The 21,491-nt window shown below is 43.0% G+C and overlaps 1 protein-coding gene across 7 annotated transcripts in view; it reads left to right on the forward strand.

Moving 5' to 3' along the window:
• Positions 1 to 21,491, forward strand: part of tle2b (TLE family member 2, transcriptional corepressor b) — a 113,840-nt gene that overhangs the window by 4,944 nt on the left and 87,405 nt on the right. For 2 of the 7 annotated variants that reach the window (XM_054789657.1, XM_054789658.1), the window contains 4 exons: positions 939 to 989; positions 1,141 to 1,366; positions 15,802 to 15,899; positions 17,568 to 17,631. In XM_054789657.1, the coding sequence (XP_054645632.1) occupies positions 1,343 to 1,366; positions 15,802 to 15,899; positions 17,568 to 17,631 (186 nt within the window). In that variant the 5' untranslated portion in view covers positions 939 to 989; positions 1,141 to 1,342. Of the gene's footprint in view, positions 1 to 716; positions 1,367 to 15,801; positions 15,900 to 17,567; positions 17,632 to 21,491 lie in introns of those variants that run through there. The other 5 variants (XM_054789656.1, XM_054789655.1, XM_054789660.1 and 2 more) reach the window with 5 other exon arrangements.

Genomic DNA, 21,491 nt, shown 5'->3' on the forward strand with positions numbered 1-21,491 from the left:
CTGTAAAACAGCGTTTTGTTGGAAAAACGGAAATGACAAGCCGGCGTTTTCAGATTGTCCCATTCTGGAAGCCGTTACCGTTTCAGGTCACCCAGAACGCCGTTTCCATGCGGATGAAAGGCTGAAATCATAATTACTTGTCAGTTTCACCTGAAAACATTTCCATGTGGATAGCTCCTCATTGAACTCGATGGAGTCTGGACCCAATTAACTGCTATTCACGAGGGACGACTGTATTTAGGTTGATATGTTGTAAATATAAATAATTCCAATGGCATCTAGAACAAATAGCAGCATTATTATTATTATTAGGATTATTTTTAAATTGTCATCAGGATTATTAGGGAGGCCTTGAAATGTTGTCTCCTGTGAGCGGGCCTTGGTCCCAAAATGTTTGAGAATCCCTGGTTTAACTGCCACGCATTGTGAAGAATAGATAATATGCCTGGCGTTATCAAACCTGACTAACAGTCGTGTGTGTGTGTGTGTGTGTGTGTGCGTGCGCCTGCGCTGATGGTTGTCATGAGTCGTGTATGAATGTGGCCGCATTTGTTTGGGAATCTCACTTCCTTATCAGTCTTTGTGCATGACTGATTGCTTTGTCTGTGTGACCACAACTGCAAAAAGATCCATCACTCTCTCTCTCTCTCTCTCTCTCTCTCTCTCTCTCTCTCTCTCGCTCTCTCAGCTATCTGCTCAGTCCACCTTAAGAGCAGCTTTAGCAGCCTGTCCTGTTTGTGTTGAAGCCAACAGGCACAATATATTACAGTCTAGGGTTTGCTGCTGAAAAGCCCGCTGGATCCTCCACTGACCTGCTGTTCTTTCCTGCTTTCCTCTCATGCTTTTTAATTTTTTTTAAATTTCATATTAAAAAAACAAAGCTAACACACACACGCACTCTCTTTCTTCCTCCCCTGCCTATCCCTCCTCTTCTGCAGCAGCACTCAGCGTGTCACAGAGGAGGAGGAAAGACCAAGCAGAGAAGAAGAGTATCCATCTGTGTGTTTATGTTTCTGTCATTGGATGACCGGGTGAAGGGGCATCCGGCGACGTGACGTGCAGAGGAGAGAAGAAGAAGGGGGGAGGTGGGTGGGAAGTAATTCTGTCATGTCACTATGTTTGGACCTTGACTGATCACAGAAGGAGGAAGACTGATAAGAGGAGAATAAGTCTGGGGTCTTCTCATGACACTCTTGGATAAACAAGCATTGGACTGAATTTGCAAAAAGAAGAAGAAGAAGAGGACTTTCCGAGTGTGTAACCAGTGGAGGGCAGAGGAGTGGAGGGCCAGGGGACGAACCTGGCCATCAAACGGACTGGAAGCCTCTCCTCTCCAGGGATCATGTACCCTCAGGGCAGGCATCCGGTAAGCACATCCTGATGTTTTTCTTCTGGGTCTGTCATCAACTTCATTATGTTGTCCCTCAACAGTGCTCATCCTGTAGATGGTTGGTGGTGTTGGTGACCCGACTGTCTGGGCAACTCACTATAGTGTGTGTGTGTGTGTGTGTGTGTGTGTGTGTGTGTGTTTCCATCATGCTCATTTCATTCCAACGCGTGTATATAAAAAGCCTCTTCCTTCACTTCCCGCCTTCAAGTGCAGTCAAACACTGGCGTGAATGTCGCTGCCAGAGTAAAAGTAAAGGTTAAATGCAAAGTGAGATAAAGGTTAAATACGCAGGGACTAATAAAAAAAAAAAGATCCCAGAGGGGTGAGTGACAGCTTGGGCTCAGTGTGACCAAGGACGTTTTTTATTCCCGGGGGAGCGCGGCCTGCTTGCTATAATCAGATTTATTTGTCATTCTCTGTGTCTGTGCTACAAATAGGTCAGTGGCCACTTTGCCGTGTGTAGTCCGCCTGCAGAGCGACTTGCCAGCCAGATAACACACACACACACACACATATGCATAACTATCATACAGAATTATGAATGACATTTCACAAGAGTCAGGCATGAGGAATCAATAATGTCTGCACAGAGAATGCTAATAGGACTCATAAAGAGAGAAGTGGGAGAAAGGCATGAAGTAAAAGATGGAAAGACTAAAGAATCATGCAGATGCTTCCTGCCGCCATGCTCAGCCTTTGTGATCAAGCTTGACCCCGGCCAACATCTAAACGCCATTTCTCTAAGCCCCTCTGTCGGCTTTATTTCTGGCGCTGCCACGGAATATGATCCATGGCGAGGTGCGAGAGTGCCAAACACGCATGCACCTTCACGTGTGCATTTGTTTGCCTTCCAGCAGCCATCAATTCAGAGCACGCTTAAGTAGGTCTTCCTGTTTCTTTTTCAGACAACTGCAGCTGGAATATTCATTTCCTGTTGTTGCTTCTCATGCAAATGTGCTACTGAAGTGCAGACACAGAGAAGGTCGGGGAATTAGGATGGGACCGCCACCAAATTCAAACACGCTAAAGATACATTTGGAAAATATGCCTCAACTGTCGTACACAACTCTCTAATTGTGTGTTTGACTTCATGCAATCGTGAGTTCAGTGAGCAGCTCAGGAATAAACTTTACAGGGAAGCGATTCCTTTTGTATATCTCCATCCATCCATCCATCCATCCATCCATCCATCCATCCATCCATCCATCCATCTTCTTCTGCTTATCTGAGATCGAGTCGGGATAGGGAAGCCCAGACTTGCTTCTTCCCGGCTACTTCGTCCAGCTCCTCCCGGCAGATCCCGAGGCGTTCCCAGGCTAGTTGGGAGGCATAGCCTCTCCAACGTGTCCTGGGTCTTCTTCAAGTCAGATTTGGCCAGAACACCTCCCCAGGGAGGCGTCCGGGAGGCATCCTGACCAGAAGCCCGAGCCACCTCATCTGGCTACTCTCAATGCGGACTACTCCGGATGACAGTGCTTCTCACCTTATCTCTAAGGGAGAGCCCAGCCACCCTACGGAGAAAACTCATTTTGGCCGCTTGTACCCGAGATCTTGATAATATTGATGATAATTTACAGTATGATCAACCAACAAAATTTGTTATCATGACAGGCCTAGATGTAAGTGCAGTTTGTGTACGCCGGGAGGTAAGACGGATTGCAGCTAATTAGGATTTGACCAACTGCACCTGTTGATTAGTCCTAATCAAATATCATGACATTGCTACCACATCACTACTATCAGGAGAACCACAGTATAGAGGGGGAGGAGCCACCTGGCGTGGCCCAGGAAGGTGCACTGTATTCGGGCACACGCTCCATAAGACCACGGAGGTCTTATGGTAAATGTCTGTTTAGAAGTGACCTCAGGAGAAAGAAGTTACGACAGGCCTTTAACATCACAGGCAGGAGAAAAAAGAAGCGCTTGATTTGATGGCAAAGAAGAAGTGTGTGATGATAACCGTGGAACTGGAAATGACGTTCACACAAGCGTAATCTAGTAAATAGGAGTGTTTGTGTCTTTGCCTTTCCATGCATTATCAAAATGATCCCATCCATTGTCATATGAACGAGAAGCCCAGATGATGAGTGTTCAGACACCCCTGGTGCGTGTTGAAGTCGTGTTAGATTGTGCAGGCTTGTCATTGTTGTGCGTGTGCCTTTTATGTGTACTATATGTGTTCTTGTCGTGCTTTGTGTGTACATTTGCTCCTCAGTGCTGGCTTCTTGTGTGGCGTTTGCTGTCCACGTTTGTATCCTTGTGCTGCTGCATGTGTATCATTAGGGCCCTATGAAATCTGTTTTATTTTTTCCCCAATTACGTTTTATTTTCTTTTTTTTTACATTTTACACTTATTTTTCCAGCATGGAGTATGTACTTTTGTGGTATCTGCGAATTAAATGCTTACATTTATTGATGCAATACATCATTGGCCATCATTCGCTAAGAGTGTCGCTTGGCTGACTTTTCTCATGGGATGTCAGCCTCTGCACACACAACATCCTCAACAAACTTGCTCTTATTTTGAAGGCCGGACGTGTGTTGTGTGTGTTGAGAATGTCTGTTGATGGTTAAGACGAGCTGGGAGCAAGAATAAACATGCCTCTCATCCCTATTTGGCTCAGAACTTGCACGACGTCAGCGGGTATCGTAAAATGCTGGTTTGCATTAGCAAGCGTGAAAACCCACACTCTAAAACACACTCCTACGGCCTGAGTCGTGCGCACACACACAGCTCCACTAGCATTCTCAGCTAAACTAAGCTCACCCCGCTAGCTTCCATTCACAGGTCGCCTTCTCAACATGGTTAGTGCAGGAGGGGGCGGGTTAGTGTTTGCGATGAGATTCCGCCACGATTGAGCGTTCTGCCGGGGAAATGCTTCAGTTCGTTCAGGGAAACCTTTCCTCAGGATGGCAGCATTTAAAAGTCAATTTCAACGAGTTTCAGTAGATTCAGTTTTTATTGGCCAATTCTGTTAACACGGAAATCATAGGGCCCTACATAATAACAATAAATGGCGTCCAAAGTCTGACTTTGGTTTAATTACCAAGTAGAAACGCTGATGGCAAAACGGTTGCCTCGGATGGCACACGCACACACACACACACACACACACCTACACACACACACACACACGCTCTAGTAATGAGAGAATACATGTGTGTGTTGAAAATAGTTTTATGGACATCCAAAAAAATCTTCCGTGCACCCTGGACTTTGCGTTTGTCATGCAGCTGTGTCCACTGAAGCCTCCCCCCTGGACTTGCAACCCCTCACCCTAACATTTGTCTTCATAATAAAATGATACTGCCATGCACGACACAATGGGTTCTGTGATGTGCTAGTTTCGTCCGCTATTTCATCCTGCATTTGACAGAAACACACAAACAAAAACATCAGAAAGCGAAACAAACTGTTAGGGCTGGACAAAAAAAAAATCGTAAAATTGTGATCTCGATTCACATTTTTTAACTGACGATTTTTCAATTTTACTCAACGATCGCAAACCATAGGTGCCATTTTACTTAAAAGACTCATACTGAACTGTCGTCTCCCAGTGAGCCTCGCCGGCCAGGGCCAGTTGGCTCCACTGCCCCGGTTCAGCGACGGCATGGATGAACTGCCGTTTCTTTATTACGCGCATGAATGTACTGCCGAGTGAGCGAGCATGCCGTGTTTTTGACTTGATGGATCATTTTCGGTCTTTCCAGTCATTTCAGGTCCCTTGTCAACTGAGCTTCTGGAACCTCCCATGAAGAACAGCAGAAAGACTATTGGAAGACAATGAGGAGTCTAAGAATATATGTATTTTTAAAAACAGTGTGATTTCTTGAAAATATAAGCACGTATGTGCTGAGTATTAATTCCGTATTTCCTTAAGTAGCGGGCTTTGCTGTAATAAACACAGTGCCCCAATGTACCCAGCACTGAGTAACAAAAGCCGTGATACCTGTTTATGACTTTCTAAATACAGGTTTTAACATGAGTAGAGCCCTCTAGGCATGAAGTAACACCCTTTTAGTCACTTTTACGCTCCAATTATTCTTTGTTTATATCACATTGCGCAGGCTACGCGACCACTGCAGGGATGAAAGACCAGCATAGCAAGCTAGTGAGCTAACTAGTTAGCCTCTCCAATTTACTTATTCTGAACTTGAGAAAGTGTTTTAATCGGAGTGGGGAAGACGGACAAAGAAGCCACAAGCTTACCACTTCCACACCGAATGATAAGATAATCTTTTTTTCACTTGATTTTAGCCATGGCACATTCGTGTTGGTCATGGCATGTTCGTCCAATGAAGCTAACAGGCATGTTTTGGAAATGTGGGAGGAAACCGGAGTACCCGGAGAAAACCCACACACGCACGGGGAGAATCCAGAGAGATGCCCAATGGAGATTTGAACCCACATCCTTCAAATCTCCTGACTGCGTGGCCAACATACTAACCACTAGGCCACCTTGCGCCGACATATAACTTGTCTTTCAATATTTTTTGACCAACAATAAGCCATAGTCATCCACGAAACAGCAATCCTTTATTAACAAACTATTTTTAACCGCGATATGGCGAGGGACGACTCATTGATCACCTAGGGGAAAAATTCACAAGTCGCTTCCTGAATGTTGATGACCCAAAGCTGATGTGATGATGATCTTCTTCAGACTGCTAACTAGTCGAGACTGAATCAACGGCGCCTCTGCTGCTTGCAGAAGTCTTGGATTTCCACAATTCGGTAAACGCTGTCGTTATAGAAGCAGATATTTTGATAGTGTTACGACTGAAATGTTGCGTGTATCGGCTGCACATCACAGCTTCTTATCAAACTTTCAGCCAATTTAAAGGCCAACCTAAGAAAGACTCTCTAGACTGGCCCTTCGTGTTTACCCGTGACATCCGTGATCTGTGCTCATAAGACTACACTGCAAACGGGCACAGCCTTGCTAGGGTGTCCTCCCATCAGTCCAAAAGCAGTATGCTGTTATGTTGTTCACAGGAGCACCAAAACTCAGCATGTCTCATCTATTCATTGTGCCTTTTGCCCCTAAATATTTCACCAGCCAATTATTATTTCATGCTCTATCCGAATGTGTCTGTGCTTGTCTCAGAGACGCTTTCATGCAAAATGAAGAAAGCGTGTTGAAGAACGACGGGGTGGAAGTGGAAGCCAGAAATGTGCTGAAGAACAAGTTTGTGTTTGCGGATGCCTTCTTGCGCGGGCTTGCCCGCCAACACCGTGTGGATACTCGTGCGTCTGCAGAGCGCGCCAGGGGCAAAACAGGGAGACGCGAGGAAGACGAGCAGCCAGATCGAATTATTTCTTACCCAATCACTCGCAGACGTTCATCTGTTCCACACTTGCGCTCTCATTTCCAGCGGGTGGGAGAAAAAACAGAAGTTGCCTGTTATGAAAGATGAACCGAGAGAGACTAACAAAGCCCCCGATGATGGCGTTCAGACAGAATGCAAAACGAATCGCGCTGACGTCAGCCACCAGATGGATGATTGCGGTATCACTTGCGAGTGTTGTGCAAGGACGTCGGCAGCTACCGTGCACTTGAATGTGACGGTTCCAGTTCTCAAAGACTTCATGCCGGCTTAGATAAGAGACTTTGCAGAAGTTGGCATGATCACCACTGAACTTTTTGATGGCCAGTTGACTTTGTACAATCCTCCTATATCTAAATAGTTTACCGGATTTTTTTTTTTTTTTATTTGGCTGGTCCTGCCAGTTACAATCAGATGCAACTTATCCAGTAATCCCTTGTTTATGGCGGTTAATTGGTTCCAGACCCGACCGTGACAAGTGAATTTCCAGATAGTAGGATTCAATGTTAATAAACGGAATATTTATGACTTTCTAAATATGATTTTACCTATAATCACTTCTACACACTTATTCTATGTTTACATCACATTCCGCAGGCTACAGGATAACAGGACAAACAACCATTCACACCTATGGACAATTTAGAGTCTCCAATGAAACATGCATGTTTTTGGAATGTGGGAGGAAACCGGGGGAGTACCCGGAGAAACATGCAAACGTCACACAGAAATGCCCAATGGAGATTTGAAAGTCAGAAAGTGTTTTAAACGCAGTGGGGAAGACAGACAAAGAAGCCAAAAACGTACTACTTCCACGCAGAATGAGAGGAAAACCTTTTTTTCACTCCGTCTCAGCCATGGCATGTCGGCTGGGCTCTGCTAGCTCAGTAGCCAGTCTCCAAGGAGCGTGAAAGGTAATGTAATCTAACATCATGTCTCATGACATTACTGATTCATAGTGACCACAATACTACACAGAACTTGTCTTTCAATATTTTTTGACTAATAATATGCCACAGTTGGTCGTCGGCTGAGTGGTTAGCATGTTGGCAACACAGTCTGGAGATGGGAAGACCTGGGTTGGATTCTCCCTTGGGCATTTCTGTGTGGAGTTTGCATGTTCTCCCCGTGTGTGGGGGGGTTTTCTGGGTACTCTGGTTTCCTCCCACATTCCAAAAACATGCATGTTAGCTTCATTGGAGACTCTAAATGGTCCATAGGTATGAATGTGAGTGTTTGTCTATATGTGCCCTGCCATTGGCTGGACACCAGGCCAGGGTGTACCCCGCCTGTCGCCCAAAGTCAGCTGGGATAGGCTCCAGCATACCCACAACCCTAATGAGGATAAGCGGCATAGAAAATGGATGGATGGAATATGCCATAGTCAAACACGAAACGGTGAAAAACCGTGATCTAGTTTGGGAGCGATATTCAAACTGCGATATAGCGAGGGACGACTGTATATTAAAATATACGTGTAATTGAACATGTTTGTAGCTGTTAATTCATACTGATTGACATAAACCAAGGAGAGCACATTTCCGTGGACATCCACGAGAGGGCGCCCTGAGATTTGGAGCTTAGTGAACTTGCTTACTGGTATTGCTTGTTGGGATTGCTGGCTTATTGTTATGTTCAAATTGTTTAGTTAGCCTCCCAGGTATGTCCTTAAGGCTAATGTGTAGTTGAGTAGCTGTTAATGTGTTACTCTAACATAGCTGTTCAGCCTCTTGTTGTTTGTGTGTTTGGGCAATTTTTTTCTATTAATGAAGATTGTCCACAGAAACAAGTGGTCCTTTGTCTGTTTTATTATCGAAGCTTTGAGTCGACACTGAACAGAAGGCAGTCTATCCAAAAGCGCTGTCTGCCCAGAAGTGTGAGGAACGAAGACACAAACAAGCTTCTATCAGTGTGCTAAGATACAGGAGCGAGGAACTTGTTCAGTCGTCACTCCCGCTATTGGAAACAAGCCAGCCATGAGCGCGGACAGGCCGACCTGAGCACATCTAGCTAGCAAGTTCAAAGAAACAGTGAGAGGTGGAAAGTTCATGCAAAAATAATCAAATCAGATCAAAAGTTCATCAAATGGAAATATCGATTTTGCCAAAACGTGCTATTGTGAGGTTGAATTTTGTGAAATACATTTGTAAATAAATGCGACTTGTCTTTTCCCCCTCTATGCTTAGTCTAGAAGTATGCTACACTAAATACGAATGCAGTGGATGTTATCTGTGACGTCTCTGCACTTTTGCAGCAGAAAGTACTGCAACGGTAGCATCAGTTTTCACCATTTGTGATTATTCTAATATACCCGACGCTTGTGGCGTAGCGTTTCAAGTGAGTTGCGCTTGCCTTTATTGTCATCAATTGCCCTTGAAAAAGGAATGTTTGCTTTGATGTTTTACACAACGTTTGAATATTTTTGGAATATCTCTAGTGAATGTGGCTGGCGACCTTTCCAGGGTCTACCCTGCCGCTGGGATAGGCTCCAGCATACCTGCGACTAGAATATCTCCAGTAATGCATACAGTTAATAGACGCCTGATGACATAAATATGGTTTTATAAATATTATTTACAATGGGATTGGGGACTCTCTGAATGTTCTGTACAAAATCAACAGCGCCTCTGCTGGTTGCAGCCAAGTAGTGCTCTCCATTGTACTTTGATAAGTCAATTCCATGCAATCAGTCTGTCTGTCTTTGTAGTGCTTATCTGTTGCAGGCCTGTTGTTGTTATTTTTGTGCATTACTGAACCATTCTTGGGTGAGGTCGTCACGACAGCAGGGACATTGACACAGGTGGCGATGGTCATGGCGAGGGGCGCTGCCTCCATCCTGTTTATGATCAAGTCAAAACAGACCTCCCCTCCCCTCCTTCTGTTTACTCCCCCCGCCCCTCCCTCGACTCGCCATAGATAATCCTCCCTAATTCCCTGCTTTGCCCGTGCCAGCGCGTCCAAATTGTGATTCACTGCTGTCCCACAAGTTGTGTGTGTGTGCGCGTACGTGTGAGACCCCTTCCTCCCCCTCCTCCCCATCCACCGCCTAGATTAACTGGATCAGTTTTCGGTATCAGGATCCTCTGTGACGCATGCATTCGTGCTCTCACACACACACAGACAAGTACCGAGCACACATCTATACAAAAACACACACACGAGAAGACGGGCGGCGATAGGCTGTTTTTTTGGCCCTTGGTGACAGCCTCTCGGACCCCCCAAACAGTCTGCGCTGCCATCTGTCACAGCACAGGAGAGACCCGACATACTCGTGCTCAACTTCAACAACAAATGTTTGCCGTGGCCCACATACGCCACCGACGCCTCCATCTTTGTAAATATTGTACACGTTTCCCCCCTCGGGTCCCTTTTATCTTTAACGGCGCTTAAATGACCTCAAGCAAGATTGTAATCTCGCTATCTGGCCGCCTTTTTACACCAGCAAAGGATGGAGCTGTCTCTTCTAACTGCTGTTTGTACCCCATAAAGGTGTTATTCGGAACAGGTTCCCATGTAATCAATTAGTCGATTAACTATGCTGATTAATTATTGATCCATTGCGTCTTGAAGCAAACTGGAGTGCACTAAGTTAACTGGCTGCTAATTAAAAGTCGAAATGTAAAGTTACAAGTAGGGATGTCTGGGCCGCACGGTGGTCTAGTGGTTAGCATGTTGGCCAACACAGTAACAGCCTGGAGATGGGAAGACCTGGGTTGGATTCTCCCTTGGGCATTTCTGTGTGGAGTTTACATGTTCTCCCCGTGTGTGGGGGGGTTTTCTGGGTACTCCGGTTTCCTCCCGCATTCCAAAAACATGCATGTTAGCTTCATTGGAGACTCTAAATTGTCCACAGGTGTACCCCGCCTGTCGCCCGAAGTCAGCTGGGATAGGCTCCAGCATGCCCCCGCGACCCTAATGAGGACAAGCGGCATAGAAAATGGATGGATGGAAGCAGGGATGTCCGATATTGGCTGTTTTGCCAATCACTGATACGCCGATATTGTCCTATTGTCCATTTCCAATTCCGATATCAACCGATACCGATACCGATATGTGTAACATCACATATCTCCTGTCGTGGAAGGACTGCACTTGACAGGACTGGGCTTTATTATTTTATTATGTATTATAATTATTCTTGTTCTTATGGATTATTGCACTACAAATTTGCCGTGATCTGTTCTGTATTTATTTATCACTCATGTCTTGCACATATCTGTTGTGAAGCTAATGGATACAGCATCAGCCTATCAGCTTCATGACGTGGCTGGAAACAACACTGTTCACATCGTGTGAGCCAACATCTGAGAAATACTGGCAGTTGGGCGTGGCAAAGCGAGGCCGAGGAGTAGCCTAGTACCGCGTCTGCCTGCTGCTATTTCTGCGTTTTTTTTACATTTCCGCTACCCCCCCCACCATCACTGTTGCCAACTCTCCAGTAAGAAAAGTAGCTGTCGGTTGTCCTAGATGTCGCGAGAGGACGTCATTGTGTCATTTGCATAGAATATGCGTATGATGCTGTAAGAAAATAGCATAACCTGGTAGAGAGACAAAGAAAGGGAGTAACAACACCTAAATTACATTTAGAACTACAAATAAACTTGATTCTTGGTTTGTTCATTTAAAATTGTCCATCATTTCATCAAAATAAAATAAGTCATGTTTTATGTCGGCCAGCGCCTCTCAAAGTTCTCCCATCGCACGTTGGCTATTGACAACCTTTTAGAATGAGCACAGTTGAACAGCGAATAACAGATGATGCTGTGTTTGTGACTCACTGTGGTTCGTGAGAGCACACCCTTGTGGTGAAGAGCAATTCATTTGCACTTTGCATGCGTAGAGCTGCACATCAGGGCTTGCGGCTGCCTTTGGGCGGGGCGGACCTGTCAGCAACATCCGCACGGCAAGTCTTTCAGGTCCTGAAGCAGCAAAACAGCGCCAGACCATCACACTACCACCACCATATTTCACTGTTGATACTGTAAGAAATGATGGAATGTAATGGGACAAACACCTTCCAAAAAGTAGTCAGTGATGTCATGGTCATATGTGCTAGATCGCTATCAACTCTGCTGCCGTACCGCACACTCTGAGCACCCCCCCTCCCCATAGGGTCTGCTGTGTAAATCAAGGTCAGTGGGGATCTGTTGTCAGAATCCCCGCACCCCCGCCTGCCCAAACACACACAGAGTTAGCGTGCATGGTGCCCATGTAGACATCCCCTTGCTGTCTTGCTTCCGCTCACTTTAGCTCGGCTCAGCTCGGCCCTGCGGATTAATTACTGGAGGAACCCACCACGTCTCTGACCTCCACCGGCGGACTAATTGAAATCTAATTGAATTGTGCTTGTCTAGACTAATGAAGCTCGCCACTGAAACCGCCAACCTTGTAGCTCAGCGTTAGCGTGTTGCCTTTTGCTCTGTGCCGCTGAGTTGGGATGGACAGATTTGTGTGTTTGGGGCGACTTGTTGATTTGCTTACATTGTTGTTTACGTGATTGAAGGATAAAACGAGATCAGTCCTTGACGTTTACTGCATTGGTGTCCCGTCGTCCCTCGTTTGTGGCACTTCATTGGTTCCAGACGCCACCACGCTGCTCCGATGCTGCAGGGACCACATTGAAAAAATAATTAGCATTTGAGATGTCGAGACTAAAGTCGCCAATTGACCAGAATGAAGTCATAAAAAAAGTCGTACATTTACGAGAATAAAGTCGTACTTTTGTGAGAAAAAAGTAATACATTCATGAGAAAAAAAGTTGGAATATTACCTTTGCTCAAGGCCAAAGGTCACATAAGCCCTTCCTTTTCTTAGCTGTCTCAGGCAATGCCTGTTTCGACAGACTGTTAAAATAATCAGACATTTTGAGAATAAAGTTGTAAATTTAGGAAAAAAAAGTCCTAAATTTATGAAAATAAAAGTTGTAAATTTCCGAGAACAGAGTTTACACTTTATTCTCATACATGTAACACTTTATTCTCATACATTTAACTCTTTATTCTCATACATGTAACACTTTATTCTCATACATTTAACTCTTTATTCTCATACATGTAACAGTTTATTCTCATACATTTAACTCTTTATTCTCATACATTTAACTCTTTATTCTCATACATTTAACACTTTATTCTCATACATTTAACACTTTATTCTCCTAATATTAACACTTTATTCTCATACATGTAACACTTTATTCTCATACATTTAACACTTTATTCTCATACATTTCACTCTTTATTCTCATACATGTAACACTTTATTCTCATACATTTAACTCTTTATTCTCATACATTTAACTCTATTCTCATACATTTAACTCTTTATTCTCATACATTTAACACTTTATTCTCATACATTTAACACTTTATTCTCATTTATTTAACACTTTATTCTCATACATTTAACACTTTATTCTCATACATTTAACTCTTTATTCTCATACATTTAACTCTTTATTCTCATACATTTAACTCTTTATTCTCCTAATATTAACACTTTATTCTCATACATTTAACTCTTTATTCTCATACATTAACTCTTTATTCTCCTAATATTAACACTTTATTCTCATACATTTAACACTTTATTCTCATACATTTAACACTTTATTCTCATACATTTCACTCTTTATTCTCATACATGTAACACTTTATTCTCATACATTTAACTCTTTATTCTCATACATTTAACTCTATTCTCATACATTTAACTCTTTATTCTCATACATTTAACACTTTATTCTCATACATTTAACACTTTATTCTCATACATTTAACACTTTATTCTCATTTATTTAACACTTTATTCTCATTTATTTAACACTTTATTCTCATACATTTAACACTTTATTCTCATACATTTAACACTTTATTGTCATTTATTTAACACTTTATTCTCATACATTTAACACTTTATTCTCATACATTTAACACTTTATTCTCATTTATTTAACACTTTATTCTCATACATTTAACACTTTATTCTCATACATTTAACTCTTTATTCTCATACATGTAACACTTTATTCTCATTTATTTAACACTTTATTCTCATACATGTAACACTTTATTCTCATACATTTAACACTTTATTCTCATTTATTTAACACTTTATTCTCATACTTTTAACTCTTTATTCTCATACATTTAACACTTTATTCTCATACATTTAACACTTTATTGTCATTTATTTAACACTTTATTCTCATACATTTAACACTTTATTCTCATACATTTAACACGTTATTCTCATACATTTAACACTTTATTCTCATACATTTAACACTTTATTCTCATTTATTTAACACTTTATTCTCATACATTTAACTCTTTATTCTCATACATTTAACACTTTATTCTCATATATGTAACACTTTATTCTCATACTTTTAACTCTTTATTCTCATACTCTTATAAAAGTACAACTTTATTCTTGAAATCTCAGATGATTGTTTCCAGTGTTGCCGTAACACTCAGCCGTCATTTATTGTGTGACTGCTTCAGCGTTCATTTTCCAGTTGATTCAAACCAGTCCAGCATGGAATCGTTCAGCTCGTTGGGGAATAGTTATTGATCCATTCAGACATTTCAAAACAGTCCCAGATTTCCCCAAATTTCACAACATTTTTCCCATACAAAACGAATGGGCCATTTTTCAATTTTCCAGCCTTTGCACTTTTGTCAACCCATTCAAGCCAATCCAACATCCGACTGTTCGTGTTTTGGATCATTGTCCTGCTGCAGAACCCAAGTTGCTTTCAGCTTGAGGTCACCAACATTCTCCTTCAGCACAATTCATGCTTCCATTTATCACAGCAAGTCTTCCAGGTCCTGAAGACCATCACACTACCACCACCAGATTTTACTGTTGATATCATGTTCTTTTTCTGAGAGACACACACCTTCCTAAAAGTTCAACTTTTCAGTATTTTCCCAAAGGTCTTGGGGATCATCAAGATGTTTTCTGGCAAAATTGAGATGAGCCTTAATGTTGTTTTTGGTCTTGGAGCTGTTTGTGGCCAGTGTCTTTCTTATGGTGGAGTCATGAACACTGACCTTAACTGAGGCAAGTGAGGCCTGCACTTCTTTGGATGTTGTTGTGGGGTCTTTTGTGACCTCTCCGATGAGTCGTTGCTGCACTCTTGGGGTCGCTTTGGTTGGGAGGGTTGTCCCATGTGGATCATGGCTCTCACTGTGGTTGGCTGGAGTCCCAGAGCTTTATAACCTTTTCCCCACTGATTGATTTCAATTACTTTCTTTCTGGAGGGGGCAACCTCACGCAGGATCATGTAGGTTTGGATGTTTTTTCTTCCTTAATAATAAAAAGTTTCATTTAAAAACTGCATTTTGAAGCATTTAAGTGTGACAAACATTAAACAAAAAAATAAATCCGGAAGGGGGCAAACACTTTTTCACACCGCTGTATTTGTTTGTTTGTGTTGGCGGCACACAAAAGGTTGAAAATGTGTCAAAGCATGCGCAAAGCCCGTGTTTCTTTTCTGGCAAATACACCACATGGTGGCGCTGTTATTAAGTTTTACCCCCGCCTCCAGCCTCAGGACAAGTATGGTGGGTGAAGGTGGTGTGTGTGTGTGTGTGTAGCTTGAAAGGCTGGTGGGGGTGGGGTGGGGTGGGGGTGCGTTCCCCTGAGAGATGTTTGTTTTGTTGCTCCTTCTTTAGCTTTTAGCAGGTGCCGTGATTCCCTCTAAGTTATTCTAATGACATTTCCTCCCTTCGCAGCTCTTTGTAGGCTGGAATACATTAGCAAGCTGGCAGGAGGACGCTAATGTGGGGGAGTGGGAGGGAGGGGAAGATGAGGAAGAGGAGGGGTGGGAAGTAGAAGAGTCATTAGAGGAGGAGGAGAACACTGACAGAGAAAGGACACAGCTTTATGATGTGTGGGAAGAGGAAGTGACCTTTCCTCTCACTTTCATCTTCCCTTACTCGCTCACACGCACGCACGCACGCATGAGCCATGCACATGCACTTACTCTGTATTATATAGCGAAAAGGCACGCACACTTTGAATGCACACACATGCAATTAAATGTCGGCCTTTCTGTCTGTGCCCCCCCCATGAAGGTCCCCTTGCAACCTGGCCAGTCTTTCAAGTTCACCGTCCTGGAAACGCTGGACCGGATCAAGGAGGAATTCCAGTTCCTCCAGGCCCAGTATCACAGGTACATGTTCACATTTCCGGTATGAGTTAATGCCATATTAGCAGGGATGGGCCGATATTATCAGCCCGTATGGGCATAAACATATGACAGAATATGACAGAATTAGCCAAAAGGCTATTTATCATCCCTAGTCCCTACTCTTAATATCATTTACTACAAGTATATATCACCTCACTGGATGACACACTGCGTGTAAATGCTTAAGCAGAATGAAGAGATGAAGGGAAAAACGGAAATGAGCAGGAAAGGCGTGAGTGTCAAAATGCAGAATGAATATGAGCATTTAGAACACAGGAAAATCAACCAAAAAAGGTAGAGCAAGCAATTGCAAAGCATGACATAGCATGGTAGCACATGGTAGTGTCTACACATGTTTATACTTAGGAAAATGTAAAAAAATGCTACTGTGCTAATGTTAGCATGCTAACACCTAACATGATAGCACTAAGTTTTTATATAAGTTTGTACTCATGAAAACGCAAAAATGTTACTGTGATAATGTTAACATATTAGCATGCTAACCTTCACACGCATAACCTGGCATGATAGCATAGATAGAGTGTCTGTCAATGTTAATACTAATTAAAAGAGCTAAAAATGCTACCATGCTAATGTTAACATGCTAGCTAACATGTTAACATTAGCATACAACACCTAGCATGGTAGCACAAGTGTCTGCATATGTTAATACTTAGAAAAATTGCAGAAAATGCTACTATGCTAATGTTCGCATGCAAACACTTAACATGATAGCGCTAATTGTTACTATGATTTTTACTGATAAAAACGGCTAAAAAGGCTACTATGCTAATGCTAACATTATCATGTAACACCTAGCATGGTAGCGCTAAGTGTCTGTGTATGTTAATATGCAGAAAAATGGCAGAAAATGCTACTGTGCTAATGTTAGCATGCTAACACGTAACCTGATAGCATAAATTGTTACTGTGACCTTTACTGATCGAAACGGCTGAGAATGCTACTATGCTAACATTACCGTGCATTAGCATGCAACACAGCATGGTGGCGCTGTCTGCGTCTGTAAATATTCATAAAAGTACGCTACAATGCTAACATACTAACAGCTAGCATGCCATCACATAGCATGACACCGCAATATACCAGGAATGCTAAACGTCCTGATTGAGTTGTGCATTTTGACTTTGGAATGGTTGAAATGGGCTGAAAAATGTGGCAGCAGGAACAGTTGTTAGGTTTGTAGGGAAAAGTGGGAATTTTGTGTAATTTATTTGCTCTAACCTGTCATACTTGTTGATAGCAGGAGAACCTGCTATTTTAGTTGAGACAAACTGTTTTTCAACGCCTGTCCTGACCATGATGAATTAATTTGAAACAGTGATTAATCAGATTAAAAAATTCCATCATTTGACAGCCCTAACCTTCTCATGTAACTTGTGTTGTCTTATTTGCACAAGCTGTGTTTATTTGCAAGAATATTATTTGTAAAAGAAGCGCGGCATGATTAGCCTCTCCAAACGCAAAAACCGCATGGCAGATGAGTGTGCCCAATGCATAGACCAGTTGTGCCGCTAATGACTTTGTGGCGAGAGAGTGTTGCACCCTGCCGGGTCGTGTGTGAAATGACCATACTTGGCGACACGCCAGTGAAAGTGTCTCATTTGCATGTCCTTGTGTGTCCTTGTTCAGCCTGAAGCTGGAGTGTGAGAAGCTGGCCAGCGAGAAGACGGAGATGCAGCGGCACTACATCATGGTGAGTGCCTGGGGGGCCAGGCGGGATCAGGACCGTGAGCTGGGGGTGGGGAGGACAGAGGTGGTAGACGATAGACTGATACTCCCAAAATGTGAAACCCTTACTGTTAACCCATTCAGTACCAAAGACGCCGTTATACGTTTTTTGTGTTTTTTGTGTTGTTCATGTTGGTGCAGTTGTTTGCTGCTTTTAGTCAGGAACTGATATTTCCCTGAAACGTACCTATGTTCTACTGCTGATGACTAAAGAACGCAAAAAGGTAGAAACAAACTTTTTTTTCTTGATGAAAGAGGGGAGTGTAATGTTTGTTTTGGTGGGTTCCATGTTTGTATAAGCATACAACACAATGCTCTGTGTGCCCTGAAAGATCAGCTAAAAAGGTCTAAAAAGGCTACTGAAGGGCTTGTCTTTTGAAACATGGCTGGCTTGCTAGCATGATTGGAAGTGTTTTAAAACGTTTGATAAAATTGTCGTTTTATGTAACATTTGACGTAATATTTGGTATCCACAGCGTAAAGGTGTTGCCGTTTATGTACCGAAAGTGCAAAAAGAACCTGGCGTTAACTGGAAGCGGGCGAGAATTGGAGAGAAGCTGGTATTTCCTGAAAATGGAATATTAATGATAGAAAATACATTCTCAAGCAGGAGCCTCCATAGTGAGGCCCGGGGGCCATTTGTGGCCCGCGGCTGTGATTTTATCGGCCCGCAGCACAGTCTAAAAATGTAATTTAACAAGAAAACTAGAAAAAAAACAGCAGCAAAAATGGGAAAGTCATTAGTAGAATTAACTTAAGGGAAGAGCTGTAATCCATCCTCATTTCACAGGAATGAAGTATTAGCATGAAAGAAATGTCGTTGCAGTAGCAGGCAGTTGAAATACTCAAGAAAAAAGGTTTTGCTTTTTTTTAAAGTCAAAAACAATAATAGAGTTGTCATTTTTGGAAACTTAAGTTGGGGGAAAATGGATAACATGAGAAGAAAGTCAAAATATTAGGAGAAGAAAATATACAAGAAGGAAGTTGAGATATTTGGGAACAAAAATGAAAAAAATCAACAGCAGAAATGAAAAACAGCAGCAGAGTAAAGTCAAAATAGTAAGAGAAAAAAATAGTTTTCTAATGAGAAAAAAGTTGCAATTTTATGAGAATAAACTTGTAAAATGAGGAAAAATATCATTTTAGTGACAACGTTGAAATAAAGCAAATACATTTTTTTCTAAAGATACAAAGTTATCATTTAAGAGGGAAGCTGAAAAGAAATAGTTGGCAAATATGGAAAAAGCATTCATGTCTGTCATTTTACAGGAATAAAGTCAAAATATGAAGAAAAAAAGTCATAATCGAATGAAGAACAAAAGTGGCAATTTTACAAGAATAAACTCGTTATTATGGAAAAACAATCATTTTTAGTAGCTTTTCACTACATTTAAAAAGCTGAAATGCAGTTTTTTCTTGAGCCACATGTAGCATCTTAGCATACCTCTATGTGTTGCTTTCCCAAATATCCAAGTGGCCCTTGCATCCTTTCATTTTTCAGAACGTGGCCCCCAGTGGAAAACGTTTGGACACCCCTCTTCTAAAGGAAAAGTGCACGTTGTGTTGCCCGTCATCCACAGTCCTTCTGAGACATGAACATGTGCATTCTGAAGGTAGAAAAACGGGTCAAAAGAGGCCGCTAAGAACGCATGTAATGGGACGCACCTGTTCCGCCTGTTGCACAATACAGCTGCAACAGAACCGATGTTGTAACGGTGGTGAGACGCAAGCTGCTCAGCCAGCATGAATGCCAGTGATGAGTTAATCGTAGACAGCGCTGCAGGAAGTGGAACACACAGGAGTTTTGCAATCAGTCCTATAAAGCGCATGCAGAGGTAGATACAGTCAAGCTGCTGGATGCTGACCACTCACAGCCGTCTTTCGGAGTTGATCAAATCGCGACATCAGGAGGTTCCCTCCAGCCACACCAATGTTTATTTGGTTATTTGCCTTTTTTTGGACCACTCACCCGCCTCCCTTCCATGACCGATAACATTTTTGGTGCTTTTTTTAGCACAATACTAGGGGTGCACAGTAATTATCAGGTGAACACATTAAAAATAGATCTTCTTGAACGAGATCATGTTCAGAGAAGGTATCCATGTGCATTCATCTGGAATCTACCACTGGGATTAGAAGGAAAAAGGCCTTCCAAAGCATTTTGAGCACGGAAAAGGTATGTGAACCCATAAAGCCACAAAAGTAGGTGATGTGGGGCAAATCCAACACTTTCTAGCATTCTTGCAATAACTTGTTGGAAACGCCTAATTTCATGGAAAATATGCTGTGACGTAAAAAAGTAAGTCAATAACATCGATGGCGATCACCAGGAAGCAGGGGAGATTTCAACATGACTTTTGAGAAAAGCACAATGAAAAAATACCATTTCTCCTCCGTTACCTTGCATTCCTCCTCACAAGGCTACAGTCTTCTGCACTCTGTGTGCATGCTAGCGGCCCCGCCTCCACCCACCGAGACAAAGAGGCAGTGTGACTGACAAAAGGGCTCACTCCGTTCATGCCGTTGGCGCTGAACGTGAACCCTCTTCCTGCCTGTTTGGAGGCGGTAGACGAGGAAAACAGACGCGTGCGGGGGCGCATGGCAGCATGTTGGTCATCCGCTTCATTTTCATTCATTGTGTTGATTCATTTTTTCATTTGTTATCTATTATAATAAATGCTTGAATGAAGATGTTGTTGCCGAGCAGAACGAGCAGCTCAGACGGGCTCATTAGAAGTCTTATTGTGGTTCATATCGGACGTGGTGTGTGAGGATGATGGTGTGTGTCTGCTTGTGTAACACCGGAGCCCATGTGTTCCCTGTGACAGCTGCAGGTAAAGATGCTACACACTTAGCACCCCAGGCTGTTTTATTTTGGATGGCTAACATGGCGCCATGCTTCACGGGCCGTGGTTCAGAGATGAGAGGGAAGCGGGGGGGTGGAGGAGGAGGAGGCAGGGGAGTGTTGGGGGGGGGGCTCAAAGGCAGAGAAAAATGGCTGAGAGAGTGACAGACCGGAGGAACCCCCCCCCCCCCTGCAGATTGCGGCTGAAAAGGAGGGTGTGATGAGGACAGGAGAGAGCTAGAGATGGACGAGTGATACAAGATGGAGAGAAAAGCCAATGGAAAAGAGAGGAGACGGAGGAATATAACGAGTAGCGGTGGCGTGTGTGAGTGAAGCAAAGGACCGCAAGCTCAGGCACGTAAATAATGTGAAGCAACAACGGACTGGCTGTGCCCACAGAGGAGATAACCCAGAAGGCTATATTTAGCTTGTTAGGCCTGTCATCCACACTAAGGCCCGTTTCCATCGGGGGGGGGTGTTTTCCCCCCCTGCTCTGCTCACGACGCCGCACTGCTCCTGCTATTCCTATTCATCACTTTTAGGATCCTTAAATACCACGCAGGATGACATCAGACATTTGTTATTGTCGGCAAAGTCAACATCAGCCGCCGGTGCGCACACATCACGAACCTTTAGCGCTCAAATGCATCTGTGATATCTTTGATAGCAATGCTAATCCCGTATTCTTCACTTTTATGCTGATTTGCAGTCTTGTGTACATTTCTGAAAGCAACTGTTGCCTCAGGATGTGTTAAGCAAGCGCTGTTTAGGTGTGAAGGCTCCTCGGTGGAAAATGCCTGAAAATGCAATGTTTAGAAGCGCAGAGAAGCTTTCAAGGTCTTCAAAAACAGTCAGATATCATAATCAACGCGCTTGTGTTAACTCCCACATGTGTAAAGGGGTTTTGAAGAGACGGCTTTATTTATTCATACAATGGCACGTGATGTGATGCAGTCCACAACCCGTCTGTGTGGACCAGG

The sequence above is a fragment of the Dunckerocampus dactyliophorus genome, chromosome 10 (genome assembly GCF_027744805.1).
Source record: "Dunckerocampus dactyliophorus isolate RoL2022-P2 chromosome 10, RoL_Ddac_1.1, whole genome shotgun sequence".
NCBI classification, from domain to species: Eukaryota; Metazoa; Chordata; class Actinopteri; order Syngnathiformes; family Syngnathidae; genus Dunckerocampus; species Dunckerocampus dactyliophorus.